The sequence below is a fragment of the Halichoerus grypus genome, chromosome 6, assembly GCF_964656455.1.
Source record: "Halichoerus grypus chromosome 6, mHalGry1.hap1.1, whole genome shotgun sequence".
NCBI classification, from domain to species: Eukaryota; Metazoa; Chordata; class Mammalia; order Carnivora; family Phocidae; genus Halichoerus; species Halichoerus grypus.
In genome coordinates this window covers 158,884,180-158,898,762 of record NC_135717.1, presented here as the reverse complement: position 1 = coordinate 158,898,762, position 14,583 = coordinate 158,884,180, and the positions used below count along the sequence as shown (strand labels likewise).

Below are 14,583 nucleotides of genomic sequence, written 5' to 3'. Positions count from 1 at the left end.
GGAATTAATCAGGTGAACAGGGTTGGGCAGAAGGGACAGAAAGAAGTGTATATTGCACAGTGGAGAAGCAGTATATGCAAAGGCATGAAGGTCTGAAGCCACATGGTATTTTAGGAAATCATATATAGTTCAGTGTCCCTAGAGTACAAAGGAAGTAAACTACACAGCTGAAGATGAAACAAAGTACCCTTTGGTTGCCTAGATACCATGTTTCCATTACCTACATTTAGTTTTTATTCTTTAAGTTCCCAATGCTTGATGGGTATATACTGATAGCTCGTCGTAGTTTTAATTTGCATTTCCTTTATGATTAATTACATTCAATACCTTCTTATTATATGTTTTTTGGGCCATTTCCATTTGGATATTTACTTTTGCGACTTGGCTGTTGAAATCTTTTTTTTTTCTTAAGATTGTATTTATTTATTCATGAGAGATACACAGAGAGAGGCAGAGGGAGAAGGAGGCTCTCCATGGAGCAGGGAGCCCGAGGTGGGACTCGATCCCAGCACCCTGGGATCATGACCTGAGCCAAAGGCAGACGCTTAACTGACTGAGCCACCTAGGCACCGGCTATTGAAATCTTTAATCCAGTTTTAAATGGATTCTCAGTTTTTTTCTTATTTATTTAGGACTTTTTGATATAGTCTAGGTACAAAATATATTTTGAAATATTTTTCTCCTGCTTTGTGGGTTGTATTCTTATTCTCTTAATGATACTTTTTGGTGGTCAGAATTTCTTCATTTTAATTAAGTTCAACTTATCAGTCTTTTTTTTTTTTCTTTCAAGTTTTTATTTAAATTCCAGTTAGTTAACACATAGTGTAATATTAGTTTCAGGAGTAGAATTTATTGATTCATCACTTAAATATAACACCCATTGCTTATCACAAGTGCCCTCCTTAATGCCCATCACCCATTAAACCCATCCCTCCACCCATCTCCCCTCCAGCAACCCTCAGTTTGTTTTGTATAGTTAAGAGTCTGTTTTATGGTCTGCTTCTCTCTTTTCCCCCCCATGTTCATCTGTTTTGTTTCTTAAATTCCACATATGAGTGAAATCATATGGTATTTGTCTTTCTCTGGCTGACTTATTTTGCTTAACATAATATACTCTAGCTCCATCTACATTGTTGCAAATGACAAGATTTCATTCTTTTTTATGGCTGAGTAACATTCGATTGTGTATATGTACCACATCTTCTTTATCCATTCATCAGTTGATTGACTTTTTAGCCCTTTCCATAATTTGGTTATTTGGTTGATAATGCTGCTATAAACATTGGGGTGCATGTACCTCTTCAATTCAGTATTTTTTTATCCTTTGGGTAAATACCTACTAGTGCTATTGCTGGATCATAGGGTAGCTCTATTTTTAACTTTTTGAGGAACCTCCATTCTGTTTTCCAGAGTGGCTGCACCGGTTTGCGTTCCCACCAACAGTGTAGAAGGGTTCCCCTTTCTCCACATCCTCGCCAACATCTGTCGTTTCCTGAGTGGTTAATTTTAGCCATTCTGACAGGTGTGAGGTGATATCTCATTGTAGTTTTGATTTGTATTCCCCTGATGATGAGTGATGTTCAGCATCTTTTCATGTCTGTTAGCCATTTGTAAGTCTTCTCTGGAGAAATGTCTGTTCATGTCTTCTTGACTGGATTATTTGTTTTTTGGGTGTTGAGTTTGATAATTTCTGTGTAGATTTTGGATATCAACCCTTTATTAGGTATGTCATTTACAAATATCTTCTCCCATTCCAAAGGTTGCCTTTTAGTTTTGTTGATTGTTTCCTTCACTGTGCAGAAGCTTTTTATCTTGATGAAGTCCCAATAGTTCATTTTTGCTTTTGTTTCCCTTGCCTCTGGAGATATATCTAGTAAGAATTTGCTATGGCCAATGTCAAAGAGGTTGCTCCTGTGTTCTCCTCTAGGATTTTGATGGCTTCCTGTCTCACATTTATGTCTTTCATCCATTTTGAATTTATTTTTGTGTGTAGTATAAGAAAGTGGTCCACTTTCGTTCTTTTGTAAGTTGCTATCCAGTTTTCCCAACACAATTTGTTGAAGAGACTGTCTTTTTTCCATTGGATATTCTTTCCTGCTTTGTCAAAGATTAGTTGACCCTATAGTTGTGGGTCCATTTTTGGGTTTTCTATTCTTTTCCATTGACCTATATGTCTGTTTTTATGCCAGTACCATACTGTCTTAGTCACTACAGCTTTGTAATATAACTTGAAGTCCAGAATTGTGATACCTCCAGCTTTGCTTTTCTTTTTCAAGATTGCTTTGGCTATTTGGGGTCTTTTGTGATTCCACACAAATTTTAGGATTGTTTGTTCTAGCTCTGTAAAAAAATGCTGGTGATATTTTGATAGGGATTGCATTAAGTGTGTAGGTTACTTTAAGTGTAGACATTTTAAGAATATTTGTTCTTCCAATCCATGAGCATGGAATGTTTTTCCATTTCTTTGTGTCATCTTCAATTTCTTTCATAAGTGTTCTATAGTTTTCAGAGTACAGATCTTTTACCTCTTTGGTTAGGTTTATTCCTAGATATCTTATGTTTTTGGGTGCAATTTAAATGGGATCAATTCCTTGATTTCTCTTTCTGCTGCTTCATTATGGGTGAATAGAAATGCAACAGATTTCTGTACATTGATTTTATATCCTGTGACTTTACTGAATTTGTGTATTAATTCCAGCAGTTTTTTGGTGGAGTCTTTCAGGTTTTCTACATAGAGTATTATGTCATTTGAGAATTAAACCAAGGACTATAACAAGAAATAAAGAAGGGCACTAAATCAAAATAAAGGGGTCTATCTAGCAAGAAGATCTAACAATTGTAAATATTTATGCCCTCAACTCAGGAGCACCCAAATATATAAAACAACTAATAACAAATTAAAGGAACTCATTGATAATAATACAATAATAGGAGGGGACTTTAACACATGACTTGCACCGATGGACAGATCATCTAAGCAGAAAATCAACAAAGAAACAATGGCTTTGAATGACACACTGGACCAGATGGATTTAACAGATACGTTCAGAACATTTCATCCTAAAGCAGCAGAATACACATTCTTTTTGAGTGCACATGGGACATTCTCCAGAATAGATCACATACTAGGTCACAAATCAGGCCTCAATAAGTACAAAAAGATTGAGATCATGCCATGCATATTTTCTGATCACAATGCTATGAAACTTAAAGTCAACCATAAGAAAAATTTGGAAAGACCACAAATACATAGAGGTTAAAGAACATCCTACTAAAGAATAAATTATCACTCTTTTCCTATATTTTTAGTCCTTTGTGTGTCCCAATTAAGAAATCTTTGCTTTTCCTGAGGTCATAAAGAGATGCCTCTAATTTTTCATTTAAAAGCTTTATTGTTAACTATTTCCATTAATGAAATGTAATATACTTTGGAATTGATTTCTGTAGGTGCTGTAATGAAGACTCATTTTTTCCCATATGGATATTCAATTAACTAAACACCACTTATTGAAAAGACATTTCCTTTGCCCCATTGCAAGGCAGTGTCAAATTAGACGTAAACCAGATACTATTTTCTTGTGCGTCTGTATCTTGATTCTCTATTCTGCTCTATTTTGTCTGTTTTTCCCCCGGTAATACCACATGATCTTAATTTCAATAGCTCACTTCAATGTGTTTCCCTTCTTTCTGGGATCTTGGCCCCTCAAGTCCTAATTGTTGTGACTCTCTGGTGTCTTAAAAAAAAAAAAAGCCTGCCTGCCCCATTCCTCCACTTTTTAAAAAAGATTTTATTTATTTATTTGACAGAGAGAGGCACAGCGAGAGAGGGAACACAAGCAGAGGGAGTGGGAGAGGGAGAAGCAGGCTTCCCGCCGAGCAGGGAGCCCGATGCGGGGCTCGATCCCAGGACCCCGGGATCATGACCTGAGCGGAAGGCAGCCACTTAACAACTGAGCCACCCAGGCGCCCCTCCTCCACTTTTTTTACATTGTTCTTAGCCAGATGGGTGTTCTAAATCAAGCTACTCTATTAAAGCTGAAATTGGGATTCTAGAACAATCATTTTGAAACAGATCAGGTCATGTTACCCTTCCATTTAAAATACTGCCACAAGTGCCGTTGCCCAGAGTAAAATCCAAACTTCATACAAATCTAACAAAAAAAAGACCTCTGCCTTCCTCTCATCTTGTATTACTCTTATGTTGCTCATTATGGTTTAGTCAGCTGGTGTTTACCTCTCTCTAGGATGCTTTCTTCAAGAACTTTTTGGTATTCAGATCTCAGTTCAAATGTCACTTCTTCACAAATGCCTTCTCTGACCACACATTAGAGTGTAGTTCCTTCTTTCCATTTTGTTTCATGTTACCTTGTTTTATTTTCTTTATAGTACTTCCACCAGTGGAAATTATTATATTTATTTGTTTAATTATTTATTGTATTTCTCTCTCCATTAGAATGCAAACTTTATGAGGGCAGGAGCCTTATCAACCTTTTTTTATGGTAGACTTTCCAATGGCAAGAACAGGGCCTGGGACATAAAGCAGAGTTGAACGAATACACATGGACATTTAGTATTATAGTGTATGGTCAAGGTTAAGTCAGGCTTTTAATTCTTGATCCAACAAGATCAAGTTGGAACAGTAGATTATGACATTAAAAACATTGTTAAATATTTTGTTTTGACTTTGCCATGCATGAAGATTTTCGAGACTGCTCTGGTTGCTAGTAGCATTACATGAAATCTTACAGTTATGCTTTTGTTCTCTCTTAGGACTCCACTGATGGATAACTGGTATTCTTTATCATATCTATACTTCAGCACTCTTGGAACATTGGTAACGGTATTCATGGGAATGCTAATCAGTTTACCAACAGGTAACTATCTAAACATTAGTATTGTTGTATTTACCTCTATATCAGCTTTTTCTGTATCTATTTTATAGCTATTTATGTTATTTTTCTATAGTCCTGTTAACAACTAGTTTAATTACTTGTTCCATTTTCCTCATGGGAAATGTGAGTGCCTGGACTTGAAAGCAGAAGATTCTATTTGAACCTTTGTTCTGCCATTTACTAGCTGCATAGACTTACGGAAATCCATATGGCTACTCTGAGACTTAGCTATCTTATGTATAAAATGAGAATAGTGACAATTGACTTGCCTATCTCACAGGTTGCTGTAAGATAAAAATAAAGTGCTTGACAAAATCATATGTAGCTACTACAATGCTAGGATTTTACATGTATTATTACAACAATCCTGTGTCATGATCTTTTCATTGTCCTATGCTGACTTTTTGTAAACTGTAAAGAGGAATACACACGTAAGGAATGATAATTACAATCCTTACATTTGAACATAGTGTGAGGCTTTTTTCACATGTCCATAAACTTTAAAAACATTATTTAAAAAAACAGACTGATAATACACATCGTATACACTGCTCTCTGGGATTGCTATAGAGCTTTTCTTCTGGGACTTCATTTTGTCTTCATTCTGTGAATTCCCTTGGTGTCCCTCCTGTGTTGGATTCCCTGTTGCCTGTATTGCATTATTTATAATTCTTGTTTATCCCCTTAACTGAATGGAGCACATCCTTTAGCATGTTCTTGAGAAAGGGTAGACAAGAGATTTTGAAGATGTGGTGTCTCTGGAAAAAAATTCCTTTAATTATCCCTTATACTTGATTGATCATTTGTTTGATTAGAGAATCCTAAAAAAAAACCACCTTTCTTGTTTCTGAGAGGATGTCTTAATTTTCTCCTAGCTCATTATGTTGTTATTTAGAATGCCAGTGCCATGCTACCTGTTGGCCCTTTGCACGTGACCCATTTCACAATGACTGCTTTGCCTGAAGACCCTTCAGTTTGAGGACATTTTCCTATATTATTTCTTTTGTAATTTCCTGTGATTTTCTGTTTTATCTCTCTGGAAACTCTTGTTAGTCAAATGTTTGAGTCTCAGATAGTGATTCTAATTTTCCTCTCTTTTCTCTCCTATTTTCCATCACTGTGTCTTTTAGGTGACTACATGGGATAATTTTCCAATTTCTTTTCCAATAACTCTCAAAGGAGCACTCTGATCCAGTTTTGAGAATAGTCTATAAGGGAAGGAGGGCAGGTAGGAGGCTATTGCAGTAATCCAGGTGAGCGATCATGGTGGCTCGAAGCAGGGTAGTAACGTAGAGCTAGTGAGAAGTGCTGGGCTCCCTGATTTCCTGCATTCCCTCACCCATGTACATCCATAACAACCAGAGTGGGGGAAGGTAGCCCCACTGCCCTCTTCATCAAATGTGCAGTAACTAGTCAGAAATCCTATACTTTGTCCTAGTATGTCTGATGTCTTTGTTTGCTTTCTACTACAAAGCTACAGCACTGTGCCACTTGAAGGAATTCTATCAATCCTGTTTTGTGGCTCCTGAATAGCACTGCCTTTCAAATTCTGTGATACTTGTATTTATAATTAATAAATTATATTAATAATTAGCAGTAATATTAATATAATCATATCAACAATTATATTAATTATAATTATTATATATTGCAATGCATAATTATACATTTATAATAAAGTTTGTAGCTATTTATTACTTCTCAAACAGTTGTTTTAATCTATTCTGTTTCTTTTCAAAGAGGACTGTGCCTTTCTTCATAAATTAAATTACCAACACAGTAAATTTATTCTTTTGTTTGTTTTGATATATTTTAAGACAGATTTTAAAGTTTTCTTACCAGTAACCCAATTATTCAGATCAGGAATATACCTAAACCATCTCCTTGTACTATTTGACCTTAGATCCTTGTTCAACCCATTCCTTTTTCTTTAAGAAAATGGAGTATCAGAGCATTCCCTTTGAGCACTCCCTTTTTTTTTTCCTTAAAAGTTTTTATTCTGATGACCATATATGACTGCTTCTTTTGTTTTATAAAGTCATGCTTTACCTAGGTGAGCAGGCATCCACTGATAAAAAACAATTCAACTTCATTAATTTCATAAATGACTTATTTCCACTTCACAGCAGCAATGAACACCTTGAAAAAATAATCTAGAAACATGAAATCCTTGGGAAATAAATAGGAATACTAGGAATACACTGCCTGGGAAATAAATAGGAATACTAGGACTCAGTAAGAATTCCGGCCATACAGACTTGGTTGGCATTTCAGTTTCACCTAACCATGTACTGTATACCGTGAGTGACCCTGTCTCCTCATTAGTAAAATACGGTAAATAATGCCCTAAGTAGACCACGAGCTATGAGTAGAATAATTGTTTTACTCATCTCTGTCTCTCCAGCATCTAGTAGAGTCTCTAGTGGATGGTAGGCACTCAACAATGTTGAATGAATTAACTTAAAGTTGATCCTGTCTCCAGAACAGCAGAGGTTCCCATAATTAAAAGCCTAATATTTGTACTGAAGTGGTGGTTCCCAAATATTAGAGAGCATGAAGATCACTTTAGAAATTTGGTAAAAATCAGGATTCAGTGGCCCCACTCCAGAGTTTCTAACTGGGTTGGTCCAGGTTGGAGTCTAAGAATCTGCATTTGAAGTATGTCTGCTAGATGATTTGTACAAAAGTAGTTTGAGAACCCACAGTTTTAAAAAGCTTTGTCTTTGATCTACAAATAAAATACCAAAACAAAGAAAAATTTTTATAAAGCAGAATGTTAGGGAAGAGGAGTTGAAACACCAATCATTATATTGATTTTTATTTAACTAATTTATTCAATAATTCATAATTTCCTGCATTTCTTCATGCACATCTACATTCATAGCCATCAAACTAGGGGAAGGCAACTCCTCTGAAGCAGAGGCAGATGGCTTGATATTTTATTGGTAGATCACAGAGGATGCTTTTAAATCAGTTTCCCTACAAGTATTGGGCTCGTAGGTTAAGTACCATTGAGGTAGGTTACTTGCATTTAAGAACCATCTCATTCATCTTTAAACAGTAGACTCATTTGTCATACTGAGGGGCTTGCAGGATCTAAGACTAAAAGAAGGGAAATGGTGAACCAAGTATTCAGCACTATGTAAAAGATTCTCTTTCTCTGTGTGTTTTATGAGTGCCTAGAGATGAATGTGCACAAGTTAAATGCTTGTATGATGGGCCATCACTGGGTAGTTACAGATATTTTTGTAACATTGTAAATGACGTAAATGTTTTTCAGGAGGAAGAAAACAAAACGTAGACCGCAGATTCCTATTAACCAAAGAGGACTTTTTATCCAATTTTGACATTTTTAAGAAAGTAAGTTGGCTTTCTTTCTCCTTAAATTAGTAAGACTGTGCTTTTATCACCAGGATAGAATACCAGTTAATCCTCAGACTCTTTTGAACTCTGACGGACAAGGAAGGTATTTGCCCTATTCTTTGATGGTCTATTTCTGTCGTATATCTTGTCTTCAATAGACCAAAGCTGATTTAGAGAAAGAAAAGCAGTAACAATTATTTAGAATTGAATAGTTCCTTTGTTTTCCAATCACTATATTAACATTTTCTTTTAGAAGGAGCATATTTTAAGCTATAAATCTCACCCAGTAGAAGACGGTGGAACTGATAATCCTGCCTTCAACCATATTGAATTGAACTTCCCAGATCAAAGTGGCAAGATGAGTGGGACTCGTTTGTGAAACATCTGTGATACTAGATGATCTTAAACAGTGACCCAGTTATATATGTTTTCTAAGATAATTGGATCAGGTTTAGATTTCTTTTTGGGGGGAGGGTTCTATAATGAGTGAAGTTTTTGGGGAAACTTTTGGGGGTAAAATTTTGTTAAAGCAAAGTGCAAACTCTTCACTTACTAAACTCATTAATTGATGCTGCTCTGGAGTTAAGAGTTTCAGCATTGGCGTTTCCCTCTATTTCTCTTTTATTTTAATGAAGCTGTCATTATGAAAGTTATGACCACATATATGCTGAAGGATTAACATACACATATACACACATACTTGATGGTCAAAAAGAGTATTTTTAAATTTGGGCATTATTAAAAATATTTTCCATGCATTTGATGCTAGCATATAAGTTTTGGGGTTTGCCAAAATCAGAAGTAATACTGAAAAGACCTTTTCTCCTTCAACATACTCTATTTTTAGGAAATAATGAGGTGACAGATCTATGTTGTCTAGATCTTTGCTTCTCATTGATCCATATCAGCCCTATCAGGGAGCTTATTAACCTTGGAACCAATTCTGGTTCAGGAAGGTGGTAATCAAGAAGCATCCTGTTTGGGACAGAACATGGCCCCAATGATCAAGGTCTTTTTGGTGCTATGTATCTATTCTTGTGCCTTTTTTTGCTAATTGTCTAGAGCTCCTGGCCATTGGCTGCTTATATTGCCTTACACTCTGGTTTTTACATGCAGTCCTAGTTTCTGACCCATCAGCTCAGGTTTTGTTGTACACTTTACTTTGCTTGCCTTCCTAGTTTCCTATCTACTGTGTTACCTTGGGCTTCTATGTCTTGAGATACCCAATGTGAATCATGCTACCCAGATCCTGGTTCACTAAGTCCCAGACTACAAATTAGAAATCCTATGAGCCTGATACTGACTAAAGTACTTTCAGCATAGGTACTTGTGGATTTGGTGACCCAAGAACATTTACATAATTAAAATGGTTAAGCTATGTGGAATTACATGATTGTGTTGAATGATATTAATTTGAATGTCAACTAATTTGCAGTCAATTGAATTTAAAGTGCATATGCTTAGAAGTCTTGAATTCTAGTGTATTCACCCATTTAAAGAGCTAAAGTACAAAGGCAAACACTACTTTTTTTTTTTTTAATATTCTGAATTACTAACTATATGCTTTGTTCCATGCTTTAAAACTTCAAGTAGCAATCTCAATTGCTAAGAGTTTGGTCACAGACTTTTATCAATAACATTTATTTCTACAGTTCCCACATTAGATACTGTTTAGAAATGTGTTTCTTTTGTTTATTTGCTTGCTTTACAATGTTTTAAAATAACGTGAGAAACATTTAGGTACATTAAATATATTTTAGAATTAAATACTTTTTTGCTTATTTCCTGGTATTTAGGTAAGTATGCTCTGTACTTTTAAAGGTTGCCAATTGAAAACATGAAGCAATAAAAAAATAGGAAGTAGCATTTGTCTAAAGAAAGATTTATATAACATTTAAATTAATGATGTGTTCATATATTTCATATGTGTATAGATGTTATTTTTTTAATCAATATGTTTGTAAGCATGCATCAAACTGTAAATCTTTCTACATTTTTTAATGAGTAGGAAGATATAATCTTATTTGTTTTATGCAAGTGTGATTTGAACTATTATTTATTTAATAAGTGTAAATGCACATGTGCGTAGAATGCTTCAATTGTATGGTGACTAACATAATAAAATAAAATTAAAAAAATCAATTTTGGAAATCAAAGTCCAGTTATATAAATAATTTTTTTTCCTTATCTAACTGCAAAGGGATTATGCAATGTATTCTTTTTTTTTTTTTTTAAGATTTTATTTATTTATTTGACAGAGAGAGACACAGCGAGAGAGGGAACACAAGCAGGGGGAGTGGGAGAGGGAGAAGCGGGCTTCCCGCAGAGCGGGGAGCCTGATGCGGGGCTCAATCCTAGGACCCTAGGATCATGACCTGAGCCGAAGGCAGCCACTTAACGACTGAGCCACCCAGGCACCCCTATGCAATGGATTCTTAATGAAAGATATGATACTTCCATTCTTGTCCACTTTATTTAACTAAATATATCTTTGTGACTTTGGGAACTGTTGATATTTTACCTTTATGAACACATAAGAGTGCCAGACCAGATTCTTAAGAAATCAAAATACTGTCATTAATTATGAAAAATCATTTATCTTATCTGAATCTTTGGGTGAAACCAAAAAGAGGTAAAATGTTAATATATCATAATATAAATGAAATCATCTAATGTTCTTAATTATTTCTGAATTACAACAATCCCAACAAGAGGGAAAAGCCACGTAAGTAGTCTATTTTCATTTTGTCATTGACAGATTGTATGACCTTGAATTTATCCTTAATCTACTCTAATGATGGAATTTAACTCTAAACACTTAACTACCTCACAGAAATAATGTGAGTATAAAAGATTAGATAGCACTTTATTAGCTCAAATAGTGTTACTTAAAATTTTAATATGATTGGAAATCAAAATTTGAGACAAAGGTCACTTGCTAATTTTAAAAAAAGACAAACTGTTAATAATTTGTAATGTAATGATGTGGAGATAGTTCCTTCTCTAAAAAATATGTGCCATAGAAATATTGAACTCTATTTAGGAATCAGCAGGATTATTCAAACAGAGAGAATGGAAACTTTACTTTAAATAAAGCTACAGACCAATCGTATTCACTCCATAGAGAAATGAAAATTTTATATGTAGGATGTAAAATGGTATAAATATATATGCATCTATTTGATTGCTTATGCATTAATTTTCTCTCTAGACCAGTGGTTCTAATGGGGCAGTTCCTGCCTGAACATTTGGAAATACCTGGATACATTTTTGGTTGTCACAGCTGGTGATGAGGTGTTACTGGCATCTAGTGGATAGAATTCAGGGACACTATTAAACATCCTGTAATACATAGGACAGCCCCTCTTCACAACAAAAATGATCCTGCCCCAGTATCAATAGTGTTGGGTTTAAGAACTCCTCCCTGACAGGTTAAGGTTGCAATCTTGATTTTCCTGAAGTTACACATGCTGGTTTTGTTCCTTTAGGGAAATTCCCTTGACTCTTCTATCTGATCATTCTCATCTACAGGTGAGGATTAAAGTTTCACTGGCATACGCAATGTTAGGATACAGAATAATGACCGTATATTTTCATAGCATTTTGAAAATATTAAGGAATATAAAATTGTGAATAATTATAAAAACAACTCTTATGAAAGTTTCATTTTGCAACATGATTTCCAACATTAACGCACATTAAGATGAAGGAAATATCAAATATATGAATATGAAGATTTCATAATTTTGTTTTACTTTTGAAAACCCCAGGAAGTATAGTTTATTTGTTAACAACTCAGTTTCTGTCCATGATGTAGACACAAGGGACAGGGATAGGCTTGAGATCAGGGGAATGACTCTCTGTGTCAATTCTTGTAGGAAATTCTTAGTTTTTTCCAATAATAGTTGTTGATACAGAGTCAACTGAATGCATGTGCAGTTACTGAAAATTCACCACATAATTTAGTTATTGTAAAATTTACTTTTATATATAAGTTGTGTGCCCATTGTGAAAAATCTTGAGGGAACTGAACATTACAGTGTAAAACATGTTTGCATTTCTGATTTTTCAACTTGCTGATTAAACCCTCTGCAAGTGTCTTTGCAGTTGTCTGTTCTTGGGGAAGAAAAGTCAAATTGAATATAATTAAGTTTATCAGGTTTTACAGAGTTATTTCCACTCTACCACATAAAGGACTTTTTCTGTATATTACATGCAGATTATAAAAGTGTAAGCAAATAAACATGCAGAACTTTTGTCGCTGAAGAATATTTTATGCTTTAAGTAATTAACACTGTATTTGAAAATAAAAAGTCACATCTTCAGTGTGATAACTGGATCCTAGGGTAGTTCTATTTTTAACTTTTTGAGGAACATCCCTACTGTTTTCCACAGTGGCTGTACCAGTTTGCATTCCCACCAACAGTACAAGAGCGTTTCTTTTACTCCACATCCTTGTCAACACCTTTTGTTTCTTGTGTTGATTTTAGCCATTCTGACAGGTGTGAGGTGATATTTCATTATAGTTTTGATTTGTATTTCCTTGATGATGACTGACATTGAACATCTTTTCATGTGTCTGTTGGCCTCTTTGGAGAAATGTCTATTCATGTCTTCTACCCATTTTTAGTTTGTTTTTTGTTTTTTGGGTATTGAGTTGTATCAGTTTTTTATTTGGGATACTAACCCTTTATTGGATATGTCATTTGCAAATATCTTCTCCCATTCTGTAGGTTGTCTTTTAGTTTGTTGATTGTTTCCTTTGCTGTGCAGAAGCTTTTTGTTTTGGTGTAGTACCAATTGTTTATTTTTGTTTTTATTTCCCTTGCTTCAGAAGACCTATCTAGAAAAATGTTGTTACTGCCAATGTCATAGAAATTACTGCCCGTGTTCTCTTCTAGGATTTTTATGGTTCAAGGTCTCACATTCAGGACTTTAATCCATTTTGAGTTTATTTTTGTGTATGGTGTAAGAAAGTGGTCCAGTTTTATTCTTTTTGTCCCAACACCATTTGTTGAAGAGATTGTCTTTTTCCCCATAGCATATTATTTCCTGCTTTGTTGATTAATTGACCACAGAATTGTGGGTTTATTTCTGGATTTTCTATTCTGTTCTATTGATCTATGTATGTATTTTTGTGCCAGTACCACATACTGTTTTGATTACTACAGCTTTGTAATATAACTTTAAGTCTGGAATTGTGATACCACCAGCTTTGCTTTTCTTTTTCAAGCTTGCTTTGGCTATTCGGTATCTTTTGTGGTTCCATTTGAATTTTAGGATTGTTAGTTCTAGTTCTGTGAAAAATGCTGGTGGTATTTTGATAGGAATTAAATTAAATGTGTAGATTGCTTTGGGTAGTACAGACATTTTAAGAATATTTGTTCTTCCAATCCATAAACATGGAATATCTTTCCATTTCTTTGTGTCATCTTCAATTTCTTTCATCAATGTTTTATAGACTACAGGTCTTTTACCTCTTTGATTAGGTTTATTGTATCTATTATATCTATTAGTGGTTTTTGATTTGTGGTTACCATTCAGTTTATATAGAACATTTTCTGCATATAGCAGTCTTTATTAAGCTGATGGTTGCTTAATTTTGAACTCATTCTTTACACCTTTCCCCTCCATGTTTCAGATGTTTGGTATCATCTTTTACATCCTTTTGTGCTTCTCTTGACTGATTTTTATAGATTTACTTTTTTTTTTTTTTTTTTTTTTGCTTTTGTGCCTTTTATTTTTCTTAGTCTTATTTATGGTTTTTGTTTTCCACTCACAGTCACACTTAACATTTCTTGTAAGGCTGGCTTAGTGGTCATGAATACTTTTCACTTTTGTTTGGGAAACTCTTTATCTCTCCTATCCTGAATGATAGCCTTGCTGGAGAAAGTGTTCTTGGTTGCAGCTTTTCCCCTTTTAGCACTTTGAATACATCATGCCACTTTCTTCTGGCCTGCAAAATTTCTGCTGAAAAATCAGCTGATAGCCTTATGGGGCTTCATTTGTATGCGACTGTCTTCTTTCCTCTTGCAAACTTTAAAATTATTTCTTTAGCACTATTATTTTTGCCATTTTAATATGTGTTTTGGTGTGGAGCTGCTTGGGTTGAATTTGTTGGGGGCTCTCTGTATCTCCTGAATCTGGATCTCTCCCTCCCCAAATTTAGGAAGTTTTCAGCTATTATTTTTTCAAAAACATTTTCTCCTCCCCTTTCCCTCTCTTCTCCTTCTGGAATCCCTATGATGCAAATATTTTTATGCTTGAGGGAGTCACTGAGTTCTCTAAGTCTATTCTTATTACGCAGTATTTGTCTCTCACCTGTTCA

At 34.7% G+C, this 14,583-nt stretch overlaps 1 protein-coding gene across 1 annotated transcript in view; it reads left to right on the top strand.

The window, feature by feature from the left end:
• The window catches only part of SLC5A8 (solute carrier family 5 member 8), a 70,700-nt gene extending 60,339 nt beyond the window's left edge, over window positions 1-10,361 (top strand). The window contains exons 13-15 of the mRNA XM_036123352.2: window positions 4,771-4,874; window positions 8,173-8,252; window positions 8,509-10,361. Coding sequence (XP_035979245.1) covers window positions 4,771-4,874; window positions 8,173-8,252; window positions 8,509-8,634 — 310 coding nt within the window. The 3' untranslated portion in view covers window positions 8,635-10,361. The remainder of the gene's footprint in view (window positions 1-4,770; window positions 4,875-8,172; window positions 8,253-8,508) is intronic.
• The last annotated feature ends 4,222 nt before the right edge of the window (window positions 10,362-14,583 follow it).